The following is a 22,059-nucleotide window of genomic DNA, read 5'->3' as shown; positions in this document are numbered from 1 at the left end:
CTCGGGAGAAAGGAAGAAAAGATGACCAGCAATGAAATTAATTCTTTACCCTTGAGTACTTCAGTAGAACACCACAATCCCAACCAATACAATTTGAGGACTTTMGTTTGCCTCTAAAAGGCAGCATGGAGGCCTTGATGCTTCACTGACATAAAATAAAATAAAGGCATTCAAGGCTCCTGATTGCTCTGTGGAAAGCTGAATTTCTGGGGTCCCTGCCTTCCATCAGCATAAAACACAGAGCCAGACAGACAAAGTGAACGGAACTGACCAAGAAATCTGAGGGTCAACATCAAACTTTACTTTGAAAATATCCAGACTTTCATCATAAACTTCAGACACTCTCTCTCCAGTCTGGCCAAAATCATTTTGTGGAAGTGAGCTCTTGAGTGAAAGGATCCTCCCTCTGCCCAGGAGTTATATCAAGTCTTCACAGAAGCCAGCTTCCTACACTGGGTATAAGTTGCAAATGAAAACATCCAAGCTAACTGACATAAATTAAATCTGCTAATTGGMCTCAAGTCTTAAATGGACCATAAATTTGCAAAGACCAAGAGATAAAGCAGGGACAGGGAGTTTAATTACTTGCCAGTAATTAAAAGCTCTTTGAAAATGGCATTATATCCATTGCTTTGGGATACACCCAAGGAAGTATCTTTCATTGAATTTAATAAGCATCTTCAGCAAGGAAGTGCTTTTAAAAGAAGCCCAACTGTTAACGTATTTTAATTCTGTCTAGTCCTTACCCTCTTAGTTAACACCAAGGAGAGCTGCTTTAGAAAGTACAATGACATCCTGAGGAATAGCCCTTGCTTTCTGTCCCAGTTGGGCTGCATCCAGTATTGCTTGCTAGCCTAGAGCCACACATGAAAGGGAGAACTCCTGCCTGCTAGTGAGGGAGGACAGAAGGAGTAAAAATTAGGCGTCCTTTGCGCTACTGAAGCCAAGATCTGAACGAGGAGGCCTCATGGCATCTACAGTGAAGGGCACTGAAACCCATGCTAATAACAAGGGTGCACCTGGATAGCACCAGTTCAAATCACTTTTCAGGGGCAGATCAAAGATCATATTTCACCCTCTGAATTCAGAATGGCTGCTCCAGTCTCTCACTACTTGTTTTATTCCCCATCCTAGACAGGATAGAAAGTAACTTTTCAGGGTTTCTTTAAAGCAAACAGAAAAATGGAAACCAGCACTAGAGGTTTTGGCACCTGCTCCAAGAAGCTGCTGGAAATGAGTAGGAAAGACAGGAGAGCAGAAGTATCTTTAGATCACAGCCACTGGCAGTGACTTTCTACCTTCTAATCCAGTAGAATACAATTAGGCCAACTTGGTGAAGAGAGCAGGGAACAGTGAAAAGGGGGTGGCATTTGTAGTGATCTTCCATGCATTTTCACTCACTGCTGTCCAGAAACAAGGCCAAATCTTTTAATCAAGACTGATCCCCAGAATGCAAAGTGATCAGYTAAAGAATAAGCTGTTAAAAAGCATAGCAGGCGATGGCATAAGAAGCCTCACACAATTAAACTCCACACTGTGGTACATGCTGGCCAATTAATCTGATCACGTCAGCAAGGCTTTGAGCTATATTCTTCTCCCTTGTATTTGTATGCTTTGAGGCTATGCTTCGTCATTTTCTGGGCTCTGTTTATGTGAAGAGTGTTTTCAACACATAGCTTCATACTATCTTCTTTTTTTTCTTTTTTCTTTTTTTTTTTTTTTTTTTTTATTAAAGAGAAGATTTTAGGGTCACCCCTCCTGCCTGCAGTGTAAGCTCCCCTCCAACTCTCCTCCCCCAACAGGTGCCATATTGACAGGACAGAATATGAAAGCTGTCCTGCTTCCCCAGTTGGCAAGCATGAGGTGGGCAGACTCTGCCAGCTCTCCGTAAGCTAACCACGCACCCTACAGCTTGAGAGTTGCTGGAATCGCCTTCTACAGCCCACTAACATGTTCTGAACAAAAATGTGCCTGGAACCACCGGCGGTGCTGGGCAGCTGTCATCCAACACATTTCTAAAGGCCAAAGCTGAGTTTATTGCAACTGGTTTAGTTGGAACTAAACCTGTGACCAAGCCTATTTGCATTCCTTACTCCAACTCCTGCATCCCTCATTACCAAACAAGGGCCCTATAGCAGCAGTATTTTATACATACGTAGTGCAATGAGCTGTTTGGAGCCTCAAGCAAACTGCAAACAACTAAGCAGGACCAGGCCTGCCCTTCAACAGCAAGGAGAGATGAGCAATACTCCTCCACATTTGTCCTCCTGCCCCTTGCCCAGCAATTCAAGCCCACAGTAGTTTCAGCCTTAGCTAATATTTTGTGCTCCAAATCACTGCATGAATTGAGGAGCAAGAAACTTAGCTGGAATATTCATCTCCTCTGCAGGCTAAACTCAGAAGGGGGACTAGTAAAACACATGTGCCAGTGGGGTACATTTACTCTCTGCTTGAGAATATTCTCTGTTCCCCCCGGGAACAGAGTTAATTCCAGCTCTACTACATTCTCTCTTGGCCCCTCCTGAGGGCCAGAAGGAGGAGAGACAGGCTCTGCAATTGGGACTGATCAGTCCCCAAGGCTGGGAGTTTCTCCTGGGTGTTTCTTGTAACCCTTTAATTCAAGAAGAGATATGGGCCTTGCCCAACACTCCCAAGATCTGTAAAACCCTCTCCTGGAAGTCAATGGGTTTAATTAATCAATGTTGGATGGTCATCACTGAACAGTCTTTCTTACCTGGATGGGCTAGGAGAACTGCTGTAAGGGGGCGAAGGAGATGGTGTCCTTCCCTGGCTTTCCAAGCCTGCTGAAGTTACCAGAGAACTCCTGGAAAACAAGACAAAGAACATAGCTGTTAGAGCCTGGGAAACAGCCCTGCTCCCCCTTACAGAGCACAGCAATGGAGCTGTGTCTGCCCAACACCTTCTGCCAAGCCTAGTCATAGGAGCCCGTGAGGCTGTCATGCTGCCCCACAATCTGACATTCAGGTCCCAGATGTTGATGGTATGGCAGACTTTTAAATGACTGACTAGCCCTTTACACTGCATTTCTCCTATGTCATTTTAAGCTGGCATAACAGCCTTAAAGCAAATGCAATACAGTTTAGTTCTGGTGGAAGATGAAGCTAAGTGTAAACAAATATCCACTTAAAGTTGTGTATGTTCACACCAGAAGACACATGTTCTAGTTCTTACAAAACATATATATTTGTATTAGCACAACTCTTCCTAACCCAAGGAACCTAGTGAAGTTTCACTGTGATGTTTGTCTCTACAACTGCTTTTCCAATTGTGAATTTGATAGGGAGTGAACAAAGACAGATGAAATAAACAGCAAGAGAAGAACAGCACCTGAAGATAAAGGCTTCTTTTCAGTATTAGTTTGGAAAACTAGCACTTTCACTCTTTTCATTCCCTATTTGCAAAACTAGAGGGATGCAGCAGAAGGGCTATCTGTATACTGTCTGCATCATGGAGTCTACTGCTACAGCAAGTTTCTAGGCTTTGGATACAGACAGGAGAAAGGGATTGGGATCTTCACCCGGCAGATCAAAAAATGGCATGCCAGCATCCCAGGCTGTGTTCCAACTCAAACCTCTTCCTGTGCCAATACTCACACAGTGCTGAGAACAAGATTGGACTTCAGTGCACATCCAGGCCCTCCCTGTTTTCTCTCTCTGTATCTCTGAAATTCCCTATCTGCAAGGGCAGAGGATTTGAAAGATATCCCTCTGTTACAAACACTACTAGGGCAGGAAGCTTTCTTCCATCTTGTTCCCAAATATAAGCACAGGCAGTCCTGTATCCATATTTCTGATTCAGACTTAACAGTGAAAACTGAAAATTGATCAGAACCAGCTATGCGACAGTCATCTCCAAAATGAAAGTTAATTCAGCAACATCTTCCCTCCATCCACCAGAACCCCAAAGTATCTAATGCACAGTATGCTCCAAAGGCTGAGTAATTTCAGTTGCCTAGGTGCTCTTACCCGCTGTACATCAGGCTGTCTTGGATTGGTTTCCCTCCTGCAGCCTCAGCAGTTATATCACCTACGGAACACGGAAGTGCAGAGACATATTAATTTGAGATCCATTCAGAGCAACCGAGATTTTGTGTAGAATTTCCTCCTCTCTGAAGACCAGCTAAGTTACTTCTGAAGTCAGCATTTTGCCAAATTCATGCAGGCTGAAACTGATCTATGTCTGTGGATGCTGCTGATCCTTATATCCTGAAGTTCTGGAAAATTTAGGCTGAAAGGGGGCCTCTTCTTGGAAGATGACCAAGCATTGACAGAGTTGTTTGGGGCAACAGGTACATGCCAACTTGGTGCAAACAATTAGCTGTTTTGTAAAAGCACAGGGGTATTATGTTGCACATAGGGCTTGGGCGCATCTGTGTCCTGAGTGGCAAAAATCCAGGGCAGTAACACGAGCTGACAGCTGGATACGTAACACAGGGGAGCTCACACCTTTGCCAAAACATCTGAACACGGGAAACCTGAGTAGCACCAGACACGTCTACCCTGGTCCTATTGCTGTTTCCAGGGAGGAATATGAAGAACATAGAGCTCTTCCTTATCATAAAGACTGCAAAGCAGAGATCCGTCCATCACAGACTCCAGGTTGCCCCCTCAAATTTTCTTTGTTAATATGAGTGCTGCAACTGTGGAAGGAAGCATCACAGCAGTTACCACCAAGTCCCAATTCAGCAAAGCACCATACTCATGGTCAAGGTTGAAGAATGTCTTTCTGCTGGTTAAGTAAGACTTAGGATGGACATACTTAGGTGCATGGCTGAACTGGGGCCCTGGCCTCTATGCGCATACATATCTTCACACAACTCATACAAAAATATAAACATATAGAGGTGCTAAAATGAAATTCAAGATGTTTGAAGAAAAATCCAACAGCTTTTTATGTTTCTTGGGTATTTTTGAAGTATAAAATGCAGTCTGCTAACTGAAATCCTGTCTTGGACTATGCTGCTGAGTGAAACTGCAGACAGGATGACATGGGAACAGCTTCTGTGAGAAGAAAACATTTGCCTGTGAGCCTACTTATCTTCTTTCCCAGGTGGATTTCCAGGTTCAATCTCTTACTCAAGCCCCCAAATAGTCTTTATTCTCAAATCCTATCTGCAAAGATAATTAATTACAAAATGTCCTATGAAACTAATCAGTGAGACAGATGTCTCTTCCAGCTTGGGAACTAAAACATTCCTATTATTCAGTCAAAATGTACAGGTTTATCASTGTTTTGACTTTCTAGCAACGATCCTTAACATTCACAATACCCTCTGGCAGAACTTCTGGTCCACCTGCAAACACATTTCCCAGAGACCAACTTACTTGAGAACTGTGCTGGGACCATAACGAAGTCATCCGTGTCACAGGACGAATTCTTACTGCTGCTTCCAGCAGAGTCCTTAGACCCGTGCAGAAAGCCAGGAGAATCTTGGGTAGGAGATGTCAGAGCCTTCTCTTGCAGCTGCTGCTGCATCTCTCCAAGGGACTGCTAATTCAAGAAGAAAACAAACACTGTTTGCTAGTAGCACAGCTACTTCATCATTCTGCTGGATCCTCTAAATCGAGCTGTAAAAGGCTACAGACAACATTCTGATGATAAACCAGGGCTGCCACTTTGCCAGAAGCAGCTGTTTACTGAAAAGGAACAGTCTTTTAAGTCCACATCAGAACACTGCATCTTTTGTTACACAGAACATAGCACCAGCATGTCAAACACACCCCAGATAAGAGGAATTCACTTGAGGTATCGCATCCCTCTGCTGAGGCTTTCTGGATCAATCATGCATTTTCCACCAACGCAATTTAGTAAGAAACAGAGAAGAGCTTTAAGGGATTTTTGGTTGTTCTTTTGTTTTGTTTGGGTAAACAATATGTGCTTGGTCTCTGCTGACACTTTAGCAGTAAGCAGCACTCAGGAACATGTACATAAATGTGTCTGTGCTGTTAGGACAACCCTATTTTACCGTAGTGCTGATGACGAGTTAAAGACAGGCCTAAAGGAAACTGAGTGTTCAATAGACAAATGCCTCTCAGGCATCAGAGAGGCAGGACAGGCCTTAGACAGCCCGTTTCTTCTCTTCCTTCAGCCAAATGATGGGTAGCCCCACAATCCTTACACCTTACAGACAGATGGAGGAGGCTGGGTGGTTTAAGAAAGCCTTAAGACAGCTGAATTACCTTCTGAGCAGATCATAAGCAATCTTTATCCTAATGCATTTTTAGGCTGAAAAGATTAAATCAGCTTTCACTTGGGCCCTGTTAAGGCCTTGTTCCCTCTCCAAAGTCTCTCCCCATAGCTGTGGGGACCCTCCCTCACTGTACATGCAGTACCTACCAACAGGAGGCAACCTCCCAGCTGGCAGAGCTGTCCCTTTTCCACGCAGCATGCTAGCTCCCCTCTGCCGGCACGGCGTTTTTCACGTGTTGAGCCAGCCCACCTCTGCCAGCAAAACTTCAAAATGCAGACCAGGTCTGGCCCACTGTACTTCTAACAYGGGAAACCTCACATCTGTCAGCGAGTTTGTACCACCCTTGAGCTTCCCAACCAAGAACACTCAGAGTCTGCTTTTAACACCATCTAGCCATCCCTGGAGCCATGAGGCCCTCCGCCAGCCCTTCTCCCTGGGATTGCAGGCAGGACAGAGGCMAACACAACTCTGGCCCTCAGGGATACGATTGCGTGAGGTTCAGAGGAGGGCAAAGCTCTCCTCCTGCCCAGTYCACGTCTGAGAACCTGCAGCAGCTTCACCCACACCAGGTGCCATGTTGCTGGAAGAGATCGTAAGAAAGGCTTGGTCCTGGAACTCCCTGAAGCAAGCTGAGAAGCCTTGGCCCAGGGAAACAGAGAACAAAACAGACCAGCAAGAACCCCAAGGRAGAGAGAAGAAAGTTCACTCCTTCACCCTTCCTCCATCCATCACACCACCGGCATTCCTCAGTGCAAAGAAGCCAAAAGGCAGCTTTCACCAAGAGCCTTTGAAAACAAGCTTTCGGCTCAGCGAGCTGCAGGAATGTCACGCTACTGGTCAGTTAATATTCTGCCCTTCAGGAAAGTTTTCTTCATTTCAGGTAACCAGAGGAAAAAAAAAAAAAAAAAAAACCAAAAACGTCAGTTCAGATCAACTCTCACAAGACCACCAGACTGTGGCCAGTCTGGTCTGAGCACATGGCTTTGCTGAACAGGCACCCGTGGTGCCTGGGGATGGTGGTCAGAAATGAGGAGGGTCACCTTTCACCAAAGAGGGGTATGCTGTTACACTACCAAGACTTTGCTCAAGTGCAGAGAGCYTGCAGTCAAATCACCAGGGCTAAACCCTGAACTAGTGACTATTTTCAGTTCCTTTCTATACCAGGCAAGGCTAACTAGCGTCATTAACGTCACCTTCTTTCATAAAGGCTTTTCACATAATAGACAACAACAAACTACTACTTCCTTGTGAAGAGGAAGACAACTTTCAGGATCCAAACCCTAAAGAAACTACAGAAGACACAGCATCAAACCCAGCCTGAAATAAGATGTTTGGTAATTTGCACCAGACGACAGCAAAAGCCRAGGCCTTATTTCAAAGGAGCAAGCAGGGAGACCATTAATAAGCACCGTACCCTCTGAGCTGTACTTACRGGAGGCGATGCCAGGTGGGAAGTAGAAGAGCTGCTGGAGGAACTACCAGAGCCTGAACTGGGATAAGAAGGCATTGGCACAGAAGCAGCTAAAAACAAGGGAGAGAAAACAAACCAAAAAAAAAGTTGTCAAAATTTAAGAGCAGTCAATAACAAAAGGTCTTTTTCATCTTTTCTCATCAGATTTATCTCATGTACCAGAGGATGCCAATTAATGGAGAACAGGAGTAAAGTCAGCATTCTGTCCAGTTATCAGATTTGCAGATTTGTGTTACAGCTGACCTATAGTTGGTGAGAKGGTTTCTGCCTAACAAGCCTCCAAGGCATCTTTTCTGTACATCTTTCCCTTCATTTGCAAAGTGGAATTCTTGATGCCCAAAAAGTCGTTTGGGCTTCCCAGGCCGCATGCGATGAAAAACACAGAATTAGTTATTCCACAAGGAAATTGTTTATTGTTTCCTATAACCCAACRCATTCTCCCTGGGTCACCTCTTCTGCAATTTGAAGAAGCTTTGCTTATTTATCTCTCCTTGTACAGAAATTGTTCCACAGCACTGGTTATTCTGGCATCACCTTTGCTTTATATTTTATTGCTCAGGATCAGAATTGCACATTTTATTCACTTTATTTTTGAACTAGTTTTTGTAACCCTTGCAGAGGCAGAAAGCTCATCCTGAAAGGACCAGTTAGCATTGACCTTCAGGCAGAAAAGATGATTAAGGCACCACAGGAGAAAACAATATTTAACTCCAAAGAGTTGTGCAAGTGAGGTTCAGTAAATAATTTAGAAGAGCTCAGCTCAGCTGAGGAGACGAGTCAAAGGTAACACTGGCTCTTTAACAGACTACTTTGCAATATTTAGTGGTTCAAATTCCCAGGTCTCCCAGCATGATACTGAATGGTACAGAAGTTGCAAAAAGAGTCTTTTACTAGGCAGCTCAAAGTCAAATTATATTATTAAAATACTAAAATGGTGGGAGAGTATAAAGACAGAGACCAAAGGCAATGCTTAAGTGAGGAGAGGAATGTTTTGCTTTGCTTCTCTTCCATTGTGCTGGCAGAAAATTAGAAACTTGTACCAGATTTCTAACTTTACAGAATCTGTTCTAAATGACTCCATGCTTAATGCAAGGAGGGGTAATAATACCTAGAAAGAAGGATGCTTCTGTTTGAAGTAAAGCTACCTCTGTCACTAATTACATTAGCTACTACAAAAGGAACYAACTCTACTTGACCAGCTAGAAAAATAAAAGCACATCTCTTTGCAGTTAACTGTTGAAAGTGTTTTAGTGATAAAAGAATGGGAAAATATGCCTTTTAATGAAAGGTGTTACAGAATCTTTTCATTCAGTCTAAAGAGGGCTAAATGACGACTAGATCAGTGTCTCCTGGCACAAACAGRGCAATCAGCTAGATACTGAATTCCTCAGTCTGACAGAGACACAACAAGATCCAACAACAGGAAAACAAATCCAAAGTGTAGACTTAAAACAAAACATGCGTTTTTAACATATGTAATCAACCACTGGAACAGTYTAGCAACGGTCACAGCGATCTCCTCCACCCTTTGCAATGCTGAAAAAGAAAGCTGAATACTTTTTTCAACAAGCAAGTTCTGCTGCAAATAGGAAATGATCCAGTGGAGCCCTGGGGCYTCTGCGATAGTAAGTGCTAGCACGACTGCTGCTTGTGACCCATGTACAGTGACATATACGCATGCACACACACATGTATAACAGCAAGAATGGGAGGAAAAAAATACTGACTGGCAGGAATGGCTCTTCAAGATATATATGGGGGAGAAATTACAGTTCTAGGTAGAGRCCCACCCCATTACTTGCTCTGCCAYGCATCTTGGCCTATCTGCCTCTCAGCTTAGGCCAGCAATAAGGAGTTTCATCAGAGGCTGAGCCCATCCAGGGAAGTCAGGCAGGTGAAGGGAGCAGAAACTGAGATAGAGGTGCCCMAGAGGAACACGAGAAGCCAGGTCAGATGAAGGGTAAGAGGCAAAAGCACTAACGAGCAGAGAAGAGGTAAGGGATGCCTTCCCATGCTGTGTTACAACACATTGACAGTGTTCACTCGCAGCAGTTTGCAAGCTAGGTCCACACACAGATTTCTTTCCAAAGCTTTGCAAGAGGCTGCCTTTTASCCTTCACATCTATCCTATGCTGGATTTTGTGCCATCGATGGGACCATGCTGTTAAAACACACTGCCTTGGCTCTGGTAAAGGAACAGGGGCTGTGGTACCTGGAGATAGGAACACTGCAGGGCAGAGGCTTGGCAAGCTGCATCACCAGCAGCCCAGGGCTCAGCCAGATGTTGCTTTTCAAGCACAGCTGGTTCATAATTTCCACAATCAGGGAACAAACCCAGGCATCCAAGAACTTGCYTGTAGAATGGAGAGCTCTGTCCTGCCTTTATCTACCTATATTTGATCGCAGAGATACCCCCCCAGAGTCTACAGAGCAGTACCTAGTACCTTCCCTATAYATTTAAAACCAGAAGTCTGATGGGAAAGTCTCCCCATTTTTATCCTGTGAACGGCTACAGAACAACTCCATTATATAGACAGCCTTTCCTATTACACAAAGGACTTTTTAAAAAGAGGTAAGTGATTTCTGAACTGTAGTCACRTATCAGCTGCAATATTTGCTTCACTGTTTATTTTTTTCCTGGAATTAGTATTTTCATTACAGTCATGTCAGGTCTCTCTCAAGGTTCATTCCATCCTATTTTTGATTTTGTGTTTATTATTGATTTAAACCTGGCTAGATTTGAGTCTTCYATTTCTGTCTGTTTGCTTTGGACAACTTTCCATTAATCGAGGAGAAAAAAAGACAAGCAGGCAGACTTTTCCACTATGAAGTGGAACTCAAAATTATATCTGCATTAAGCACAACTTTAGATGCAATCTGTTTAATCGTATTATTAAAGAACAGTAACCTCCCAAAGTCAACATTGTAATAGGGGGAGGTCCAATTCAAAAGATCCCATCACTAGAAACAAAGCGTTTGAGTCCATGCATGTAGAACAGTGAGGTTTGGCTCTGACAAACCATCTCTGACCACCATATGCCTGTTGGTGCACTTTTTGTGGTGTCAGCCATACAGGACAGCTTGAAAGCAAGACACTTGCTTCCATCTTCTCCACACACCCAGGCACTCCCAGTTTAAAATTAAAAAGGGTGCAAACACTTGGCTCATCATGTTTTCAGCTCAAGTCTGAATGCAGGGAATGTTAAGATGAATTGTAGGCCCCCACCCAAATCCAAAAATTGCTGGATTGCAATTGTAATGTAAATAAATCTGTTCTCATAATTGCCCTCTCCCAACTTGTTCCAGCAACAAAACAGTCATCCTGTACGTTGCATAACCAATGTCAACTGGTTTCAAAATGGGAGAGCTAAGAATCATAAAGACAAGCCTGTGTCCCAGCTGCATAGATCCTGATACAGGACTGGATCCTATGCAAGAGCAGTTGCACTCTATCACATACACTCCTGCAAAATGAACTTCTGACAAATCTTTCTACAAGGAACTCTAAGTTATCTTAAAAATATCTGAGCCTCAAACTTTATATATATATATAAAGGCTTTGTTTGGAATCCAAATCCAACCCARACACTGAAGGGATGCACTTTTGTGATTATCTGGATTCAATCAAAACCAGTCATCAAAAGTCACTCTTAACTGCAATCTGACAAGTCTGACAAGGCAATAGTTTGAGTGCAAAAACGAAAGGCACTGGTTTGAAAAAAACAAACTTCCTTGCACTTTGAGTAAAAGAATTGCACCATTAAAATCTTTTATATGCAAAAGTTATGGTCATTTTTTGCTAGTTTTTACCTGAGCATTTTATGCACAATATGGTTATAAAGATGATAAAAGTCAGATGTCCCAGACACTGAACCATTTCACTGGCATTATATATTACGCTTATGAACAACAAGCGTTCACACTATATATTCTCTTGAGTCAGAGTAAAGGAGATACCAGTCTACCATTCATTAAAGACAAGCAGAAAAATCTCCAGAATATTTTGCATGGGTACCAATTACATTGTGTTTACCGAGGGAAGCCTTGCGCAAGCATCTAATTATGCCTTCTTATGCATTACTGCTGTAACACTACCCTGTGCCACACGCTGATCAGAGACCTCGCTACAGACAGACGACATCGACTAGACAGTGTATTTTAAAGACTTTATTAATATTTTTACATATCTAAAATACATGTTTAATCACTGGTACAAAACCCACAATATAAAATATAAATAAACAAAAAGTCRTAATTTAGTGTCTTAGTTAATAAAGTTAACAGAAGTTAGTCAACAAAACTCAAGGCCTTGAACCACTCTKCAGGCTAAATCCTGTGGCAAACAGGCAGCTTTGCAGTACACCCTGGATGTCAGAAGACTTAAGTACTTGAYCACTAAAGAAATGAGATGAGAGGAGGGAGGACAGGAGAACAAACATCCCTCCAGACTGCAGAGGACAGGATGTGCCTGCCAGAAGTGTTGCATTTGAAGATTGACGAAAACATCGATTTTGCTAAGTGTCTTGAAAAACATGACAGTTTGTTTAAACTGGGGTTTAAAACCCTCCAGGCAGCTTCAAAATTATCCACTTAGAATGATGTTTGAGAATTCCAAGATTTTCCTGAATTCCAAAATTTTGTTATATTAAAAAAAAAACTTCCTGCATAATTGCACGAGATGGTGTACCAAGATATATCAGAACAGAATAAACAGTTTATGGCTCTTTATTTTTAATCCCTRTGTTTTGACCAGATCTGGATCAGCCTTGATGGGGCTCAGAAGCCTAGGTTGTGTTCTCAGCTCTGCACAGCGGTGGCAACTCCTGTTCTGCCTCTGCTATCCGAGGGTGAATCTGCCTGCAGRGGTACAGGCCATCACACTCTGGTTGGCTGCAACCTGATGTGGAAAGGAGGTGGGTGGCTCACTAAAACTGGCTTAGGACCTAAATGCACCTGCAGTGCAGGCACATCTGAACTGGAAGCTCCTCTAGGCAAARGCTGCACAGTGGTCCCCGAGTTTAGCTGAGGTCTTGGTGCATTGGTCACTTAACAGCTACTATGCTGAAACACAGAAGCTGGTACGGATTACCTAACAACCTTCCTTAAGAGAAACTTGCACACCCAAATGTTACTGACTTAAGTCCTGCTTTCACTGAAGTCAGGGTAGTCCAATTATCAGGTCCCTGGGAGAACAAAAATACAACTGCACACTGTTTCTCCCCCCAGCTCTCCATTACAGGCCTGAGGATGCCGACAAACAAATCCAGTCTGAGCATGATTCAGATGCAAATGCCTGCCCCTCCTCCTCAATCCTTCCCACGTTCACGGTGCAGAGCCACACACTTAGATGAAGCAGCACGATAAACTTTCGTACTGGTCTCAGTTCTGCATGCAAAGCCGGGGAGCTAGCCCCTGAACAACTGTAACCTTGTTAAGTCATTTACTTCATCTAAAACTGTGTAAATATTAAGCACGCTACCACGTTAAGCAGTGTCCCGTACATCTCGGACGAGTTCTAATTGAGATCACTAACACAGATGTTTCCTGACACGCTGGCTCCTCTCTAACCTACTTAGGAATCAAAAGACCATAATTTCCACATTCAGCCTTTCTCATCGAGGGTCTTCGCTGCACTTCCCAACTTCCCAGAGGCCTTCATCTATCACTACCATCTGACAGCAGCAGAGACCTCCAGAGCAGACTACTACTATCTTCTCAAGTAACAAACTTCTACCAGTGCACAACAGCTTGAAGACCTCCAGCAATGAAGAGATACTTCTCTCACATTTTTGAGATCAGCAATGGTGTCTCCTGCCTGGAGAGGGCTCCAGGTTGTGGACACAAGCCTGGAGGTGGGGACCAACAGGGCAGGAAAGAGGTCTGGAGTTAGGAGAGTCCTTACCTACCCGTAAAGGTGCCCTCTTTATTGGGCCTTCACCCCATGCTATTAACTTTGGTGCAGCTGGGGGCAAAGGCTGAGCTAGGAGAACAACCCTCTGATCATGACGGTGCCTCTGGTTTCCACACAGYGAAGGTGCAGGAGAAACTGGAAACTGAGGCCAAGTCAGGAGAATCCTTTCCTGCTTGCATGGGGTTTTCTGTTCCCCAGGCCAATGAAGCAATGGAGCAGCTGGAGGCAGGAGATGAGCTGGTGGGCAGGCAAGACAGGGCTGAGGCAGTCCTTCCTTGCCCACAGGGTGATCAGGCTTTGAAGGGCTTTTACCACACAGCAGTGGCATAGCTGGTGCTGAGAGCTGGGCTGGCTTAGGAGAAGTCCTGCACAGGCAGAATCCTTTCCTGCCTGCAGAGCAGCCCTGTTTTACAGGATTAGCCCCATATCTTGCTAGTGCAGCTGGAGATAGGGGCTGGGCCGGCTTGCAAGCACACCTAAACCAGAAGCGTCTTTTCCTGCCTGCAGGATGGTCACCTAAATACACAGTTAAAAGTTTGTATCAGGAACAACTGAGAAGTCCTGCTCTGGGACCACCAAGGCGTAGGCAAGAGGTTGTCAGGTGTAACAAGGGTGTCAGACAAGGGGGCATCCACCACAACATGCATCCAAGAGAGGCTCCGTGTTCAGAAAGCATCGAGCATGCTTCCTCTGAAACATCCAGCCCCTGTAAGTTGGGGTCCCCAAATCAGCCACTGCTGAAAACCTTGGCTCTATCATTTATTCAGGAGATTAAAGGCCCAGAAGGATCCTTCTAGGAGGAAGGAGGTGACTACATGCAATTCTACTAGACCAAGTCTCTTGGCCAGAAGAATATTATCCCATACATTGGCAGCAATTCTGTATTGTTTTCTACTGAAAACAAATCTCTGAATCACAGTATGTGCAGTAGGAAAATTTCAAAAATTTTGGTTCAGAAGAGGAAAGGAAGGATTTTCAACGGAAATATGTCTTTGTCTCAGCCAGTTCTCACAGAACACCCTAAACAAACCCCTCTAAAACAAAACTTAGCAGATTTAGCAAGAATTTGGAGGTAAATCTTGAAACAAGATTTGGTAACTGGAGCCTGTCATTTCACACAGCCAACCCAAGGTACCACCTGGCCTAAAGTCGTACCAACAATATTAGTTTTCCTGCACACTATTCACTACCATTAATTGTCTTACAGATGTAGATGAAAGACAAGATCATGCAGCATAATCCTGTTTACCTACAAGCATCCCCACTGGCCAAGCACTTCAGAGAAAGCAGCTGAATATATTTCAAAGCTAGATTTACTTCTAACTTTAAGCTTCTAAATAGCCCCCAAATCCTCCCTTTGAAGATAATTCAGCAAAATTAAATACATTTGTTGGCAAAACCTGGACACAACACTGATGAAACCTCAATCCAYGCTTAAATAACCCAGAGAACAGAGAGGTCTCTATTTCTTTTTGAACTAGAAGCAAAGACAGACATGTCACAGTTCAGAAAGAATAGTAATTAAAATGCAACACTTACATTTTTTCATAGAGGCACTTGCATCCAAGAATGGGTGATGGAAAAACTCATCTGGAAAAAAAAATAAAAAAAAATCAAGAACAATGACTCAGTGAAAGGAAATGACTATAAAAAGTTTACAAAGCAGTTTAAAAAGCATAGCAGGTTACAGTATTTTTACAGGGAAATTTTTTCCATACAATCTAGTCAACTTCCATGGCTAAGTGACTGACTGCTATTGCATGTAGTACTGGTCTAAGAATACAGCCTTGGGACTAGATGCAGGACCTGCTCAAGAAAAACTGAAGGGAAATTATTTGGAACGACAAACTGCTATGCAAGTATGAAGGAACAGCGTCTCCTGTGCTCCCAGCCATCTCTGCAAAATCAGCTTGGGGGGGGGGGGGCAGGGGACAGTAGATCAGATGGGGCAGTTACACAAATGAAGAAAGGGAGAAAAAAACCTTTGTCAAAAGCATGGCCAAAGGACATGAAGGTTTGAACCTTGGGACTTACCACCAGTACTAATGGCTTTTCCTTCCGCACAGGGCCTTAAAGACCTCAGTAAGATTTTGCTGCAAGCTACCAACCTGGGCTGCCAGGGAGCACACGCTAAGTTAATTAAGACTGCTCCCCTGTCTTCCAACAGCTGCRTTACACTTGCAGGAATGGGAATTGGTTATTGAGGGCCAAAGATGACTGGGAATATGTTGAGAGCTGGCATTAGCATGTCTGTGCAGCTGTGCCAAGAGGCAGAGATGGAAAGCTCTCATCAACAAAAGGGGAATCCTAAACAACAAAGCAGCACTAAAAGGAGTCAAAATCCCTGGCTAATCAGGATGGCAAGTCACCTTAATTGCAGGGATCCAAGAGCGCTATATATTTAATCACACCAGACTGCTACTAATTCTACAGAAGAGGCATGATGGGCAAAAGAACTTCCACTGAGTACGTCTCCATCATACACATAGCTGAGCCCATATCGCACTTAAGGCAGAAATGGATTTTCTAACAGGCTACCATGGAGTTAYGAGCCCAGAACTCCCTTTCTTTTACACTAGGCACAACAGCCATTTCTCCGATCACCGTGGGAGGGTATTCTACCGATCCACATTGAGAAAAATTTCTGTCCTGGCTTGCCTGAGACCCTTTACAGGTTTTCATGCCCTCACAGTAGCCTTCCTGCTCAACACTCCTCTGTCTTTGATCCAGCGCAGTTCATCACTGACTCCTCTCCAATCTTGGCCAGCAACTCAGTCTTTCAGAAGCATTAATCATGGATCAACACTGATTATTTAGCTAGCTAGTGGCAGTTCAACTTGTTTTCCCAGCACAGATTTCCTGTTGCAACACCAAGTTTACAAACTTCAGCATTCAGTAAACAGCTCCTCTTTAGCCAATGAGTTTTCCTGATTTTTTTTTTTTTTTTTAAACTTAAACAAGCCCTCTCTTCCCCACTCCTCCTTGCAGGGCTTCACAGAGTACTGGTTTGGTGTTCAGCACAACAGAAATGATAGAAATCTCTGGCAGGGAAGCTGGAATCTCCCAGATTAGATCTGCTGTGGATGGAGAACATCCCTACTCTGATGGGAGCTCCTCGACTGCTGCGTTTCCGACTTCTCCTTCAGCCCACTCCTCTAGACGGTATCATCCCCTCAGCTGAGCTGATTCATCTGGTTACACAGCAGCCACGGAGTGGGTGGAAATGACCATTTCTTTCATTGTTCTCCTTCCCTCCTCCAGACTGCTTATTATTATTGCAAAGCAAAATTAAACAACCTTACTTATAAACATCAGCAGGAAACTTGCCACTCGAAACCCTCCTGGCTGTCCCCTAGATAATCTTGAAATTGCAAAGACCTCTGCTTCTTAGTAGAACAGCAGCTGAGATGAGCAACAAGCAAATGAAGTTTCAGCTTTGTGCAATGCTGGCACATGAATCCCCTAAAACCTGGGGGGAGCTCTGTGGAGGGCACTGCGCCCATCTCCGGAGGGACTACAGAGGGCCTCCAGGAACAGGTAGGACCACCACCCCTAGCTTCTCCAGGAAGGCTGCTCTGTAATCATCCCTGACCCAGAAGCATACAAGAATCTTAACTGCATAGGGTACAGAAAGGTAAAGGACCACTTAAAGACACCGACCATCAGGCAAAAGTAGATCTTTCATAAACAGCAGAGGTGAATAGAGCAGTCCATGGTTAGTTTCCTGGTGGAGAGACAAAGCACCTGCCTGCTGGGAGCCATCTAAGGGAAGAGGGAAATCTGCCTTGGGCTAGACCCTGAGCTGCTGCTGTACATTAACACTTTGGGTATAACCAGCCAGAGACAGCAGCTGAAAATATGACAATAGCTGGACACAGGGAAGCGCTCTCATTTAAGTATTGCTACTACTTTTGCAAGAGGCATAATCTAGAGGACTCCCAAGCTGACACTGTCTAGGGAAAGGAAGACGAGTCCATTCAGCATGTGCACAACAGAGTCTCTGAGCCCTCAGGAACGCAGAGGAGTTCAAGACCTGGCACCAGGAGACACCAGGGAAAGGAAAACAGTTGGGTAGTTGTGTCACAAGCAGGGAGGAAGCTCGGATGCTTCAGGAGAAGTGAAGAGTCAGAGGAAAGGAGGGAGCAGTCAATGAGGAAAAAGGATGCAACTGGACACTGAGGAAGCATATTGGTTTAAGTCAGTCGTGGGTCTGGTGCTTGCTTGCCTCTCAACTCACAGGAGRTGTTTTAACATCACATGGGATGTCAGACTGAGGCTGCCTTCTATAAGGCACAAGGAACATCTCAAATATAGGCTTCTATATAGAATATATAGGCGAACTCTCTCTGAGAAACAACTACATCTTACAAGGAGGCACCAATCTGTACTGGATAGAGAAAGATCCCTTGYGTGATTAAGGGCAGGCAACAATCTCAGTCCAGCAGGATGTGCTGTATCTGTTGTCCCCAGTGAAATCAAAGCATATTATCTCAACTTCCCAAGTATTAAGAGACACTGACTCATGAAGTGAATTCCCAAGAAGCATAAAAACAGCTTATAGTGGGCCAAAAAGGTTTACTAGACTCAATTTTTGACAGCAGGGAAACAGGAACCTTAAATACAATTTCTTTTGTAAGGTAGAGCAGTGTGATAGAAGATGCAGAGATCCACAGCCCAGATAGAGGAATTGCAGTAAATAGTGAGGGGCACTTGTATTCCAGTCAGTCTGCCAGTTAGCTTCAACAACTCCCTTTTGAAAAGGCTTTTCTCATTTCTGCATCCTAGTAAACGCTAGTCCTTTACATTCAGCGTTGGATAATTACGATCAGTCTCAGTTAATCCACATACTTGTTTTACCCAGATGATAGTTTCCCCAGAAAGGCTTCCCTGATATCTCTAATCCAAAAAATAAACAGAGGCTGCAAAACAATTTCTCTTCAACTAGCAGGTGTTGTCCAACCCACAACAATCTACCTGAGCAGATAAGCAACAACCTTCCCCCCACCTCCAAAAGACAGAAGTATCAAGTCCTTTTACACCACAAGTCTGACTTATTCTCAGAAGAAGGGAAATGCACCTGGGCAAAAAGTAGCAAATCCTATGACTTGCTGCAATATTGCCCAGCTGATATTTAACACAGATCTGCAGGCTTCAGCCATAGCAGCCTTGTTTCAGGAAAACCACCTAAACAGGCTTGCCCAGTGCCAAACCTTATTCAAGCACTGAGAAGCTGGGGGAGCAAACTTAGCTGTTCTGCCACTGGCGCTGAATAAGGGAAAGCAAAGCTGTTCACTGCTGTTCTCTTCCTCTGCTCCTGGTGGCTGACACATGAACAGGAYCAACCTCCTTGGTGAGAGACACTACTTACATCCTGATTTTTACCTGAGAACAGTCTAGTCTCTATCCTTGTCCAGGGAGGGGGAAGACAGAGTTGCCTTTAGATGACCTGGTCCTTTAAGAGACTCTAAGAATATTTCCAACTCTGCCTGCTTGCCCCTAAAACATGGCTCCACTAGTTCTTCAGACCTTTTGGCTTAGCTAAGCACATCTGGAAGAGGCTACCAAAACCAGAACTGCCTGGCTCCTATTGATTGTTCTCAGTCAAGAAGGAATTAGTCATAAAAAAAAAAAGGGGGGGAGGGCCCTTAAGAAGGAAGTCTCCATGCCAGCCAGGTCAGTGCAGGGAGAGCCAGGAGACTGCCAGCTGTGAGCCCTGATGAGCACCAAGGCATCCTTCCACAGGAACCTGGAGGAGGGAAGGGGCTGCAAGGCCCTGGCTTGGATTATTACTGCAGACCCAAGGAGAGGGAGGATATCAACTGAACTATCTATTAAATGGATGCAGCTTGCAGCTTTGGGAAGATATTATGAMAGAGTAAGAACAGGGGTGCAAAGTTACATATTTCACCAGGTAGCACACTTAACGCAATAGAAGTTGAGAGAGATTACAAAATCAGAGGCCAGGAGAGGGAATGCAGGCAGAAAAGCATTTGCCAAAGRCATGCCAAATCTCTGGGCTTACAAAACTTTATTGGAACCAGCACTGACCTTTCGAGCATATAATAAAAACACAAGATAATGCAACCTTCCAGGCAGGTGAAACACACATGCCACCAATCTGGATGCTTTAGCAGCACCAGCCACAACTATGAAGATTTGTGCAGTGCAATGGCACAAAAAGGGGAAGGCAAAGACAGGCAGCAGAACTAGAACCAGAAGGGAGTCTCTTACCAAAGTCCATGCGGTCCTTATGATTGCGCTGCAAAAGGCCCAGCAGCAGCTGCCTTAGGTGGCTTGATGTCTCTCTGGGGATGCTAGGATTAAAAACAAAAACACAATAAGAAAGTCTCAGCCTAATTCAGCTGCTTCTACATATTCAAGAGGGCAAACTGCAAATGCAAACTTGCTTTGTGCCTGCTAGGGTAGGAACAGGAGAAGTGCTCACTGGAGACAGGCTGAACAGGAACACCTCTATTTGCATCTTTATTTGCCTTTCACTTCCCATTGTCATCATTAAAACTATGGCTAATCTAGCTTTAAGGGGYCTCTCTCATGAGCACCTGCAGATCCTTCCCTTCCATAGTGGTGCCAGTGTCATCTGTCTAGTACTCAGCTAAGTCCATTCAATGTAAAATATGTTGCACAAGATAAAATCTGTTCTACTCATTCTAATGAGAATAAGGAGATCATTAAAAATGAAGCAGTTACTTAGGGGAAGCTTCCAATTAAGGCATTGGTGGTGAAGTTTATCACCAATTACTACCATTTTATTAAGGCATTTATTTTCAGATGCAGCTTATATTAGACCAGCAAGTGACCTTTGTCTATTTGCTCCCTTGTTATACAGTGCTTATTAATCGAAGGCCACTAAGATCAGAGCATCTGCCACCCAAGCAAGCTAAAATTAGTGCTGCTATTTCCCCACTCTGCAGTAGAGCAGAGAAGGAAATACACTCTTCAGTGACCATCACAGCACAGAGGAGCTAGTAAAACATTGCTCTCTCCCTCGCCCCACAAGCAGATGGGGGAAAGGGAGAGGCCACGGCAGTTCTTCATAACTTGGGTATATCGCACGAAGCAGGGAATAAATGAATGGATTAAGGAAGGGAAAGCAGAGTTCGACTCTTGCATAAGTGGATTCAGCTCTGCTGACTTTCCTCGGTAACTAGAAGCGCTGTTAGGGGCTGTAACAGYGGGGCCCCGACTGCAGCCACAGCAGAGCTCTCCAAATTAAGCGTAGGTGGCTCCAGCTCCTTTCGGTATTAACTGTTTATCATGGCTGTGCCCAGCAGGGCCCCCACAGTCCGCCAGGCTTTTCCCTCCCCTCACGCAAGGGTCAGCTAAGGTAACGGCATGTGCACTCAGCAGAGCAATTTTAACCGCGCGAAGCCCGAGCCTCCTCAGCAGAGCAGCACGTGGCTCGCTCGGGCAGGGCTCCACCTCGCCGGGCTGACATCACTCCCCAGCCCGCGACCGAGCCTGACCCACACGGGGAGACACGACTGCGCCTGCGCCTCCTCTACCACCTCCACCCCTGCCGTGGACCGGGTAAAAAACAGCTGGGGCAAGAGGAAGGGAAAAAACCATGCTAGATAGCATTAATAGAATCTTGTTCAGCGGGGAGTGAAACTAGAGATGCTAGACGAGGTGTGTATTTATAGGCTTGAGCATTATCCGGTTATTTTTCTATGAAGTCCTAGGCCTTGCTTGTGCAGGAACTCGAGCCCAGTGATTCCTAGAACATAGAGAGTCATGGCAAGCATTCATCATCCCTGTTTGTCCTGGAGGAGCTGCTTTTCTACCCCGACACAAAAACAGCTATAGCTGCCTTTCCACCCCGACACAAAGAGAGTTACACGTCTTCACAGACTGACGAAGGAGGAGGCCAGGAACTCTGGAAGGGATGCAGTTAAACTGAGACTTAATCTGAGCCAAGAAAGAAATAATAATAACCTTTTGTCAAGAAAAGGCATGCCTCAGAAGCACGCTGCATAACAGAGTAACTCAATATACCACAGCTAGCAGACTCTCCTGAAAAATACATTAGCGCGGGAGACCTGCAGTCCTCGAGTGCTATCGTCATAATTTATTTATTCATGACACATAAAACACTCATCCAAGATGAGTCCATTTCCCAGCAATGACTTTAGCTTTTATACGAATTTAAAGCCAAGAAACAGGCAGGTCAAGTGGTAGACCCGGGAAATCACAAAACAGACTGAAGACAGTGCAAGTTAACAGCCTGTCTGCTTCCTCTTATCTCACACCTCTAAAATGTCAAGCTTAGCTACCCTACAGCATTATTTTCCAAGGCCATCCTGTTAAACATGAGTAAGAGAACTGCCTCCTTCCTCCCATGATCCAGAATATACTTTGCCATGCAAATGAGTACAATCAGTGTTAGTTACTTAGATCAGCACTATTAAAATCGAGAGGCCTTTGGGCTTGCTCCTACTGACAGGAGCT

General features: G+C 44.5%; 1 protein-coding gene across 4 annotated transcripts in view; it reads right to left on the bottom strand.

Annotated features, from left to right (window-relative positions):
- The window catches only part of ULK1 (unc-51 like autophagy activating kinase 1), an 85,204-nt gene that overhangs the window by 23,127 nt on the left and 40,018 nt on the right, over positions 1–22,059 (bottom strand). For 3 of the 4 annotated variants that reach the window (XM_026058882.1, XM_026058885.1, XM_026058884.1), the window contains exons 11-16: positions 19,825–19,907; positions 15,133–15,183; positions 7,644–7,732; positions 5,346–5,511; positions 3,987–4,047; positions 2,735–2,824 (exon numbers count right to left, since the gene is read on the bottom strand). In XM_026058882.1, coding sequence (XP_025914667.1) covers positions 2,735–2,824; positions 3,987–4,047; positions 5,346–5,511; positions 7,644–7,732; positions 15,133–15,183; positions 19,825–19,907 — 540 coding nt within the window. The remainder of the gene's footprint in view (positions 1–2,734; positions 2,825–3,986; positions 4,048–5,345; positions 5,512–7,643; positions 7,733–15,132; positions 15,184–19,824; positions 19,908–22,059) is intronic. The other variant, XM_026058883.1, reaches the window with a different exon arrangement.

Source organism: Apteryx rowi, unplaced genomic scaffold (genome assembly GCF_003343035.1).
Source record: "Apteryx rowi isolate R43461 unplaced genomic scaffold, aptRow1 scaffold_15, whole genome shotgun sequence".
Classification (NCBI taxonomy): Eukaryota; Metazoa; Chordata; class Aves; order Apterygiformes; family Apterygidae; genus Apteryx; species Apteryx rowi.
The sequence above is the reverse complement of the archived record's forward strand: the minus strand, read 5'-3'. Positions and strand labels throughout refer to the sequence as shown.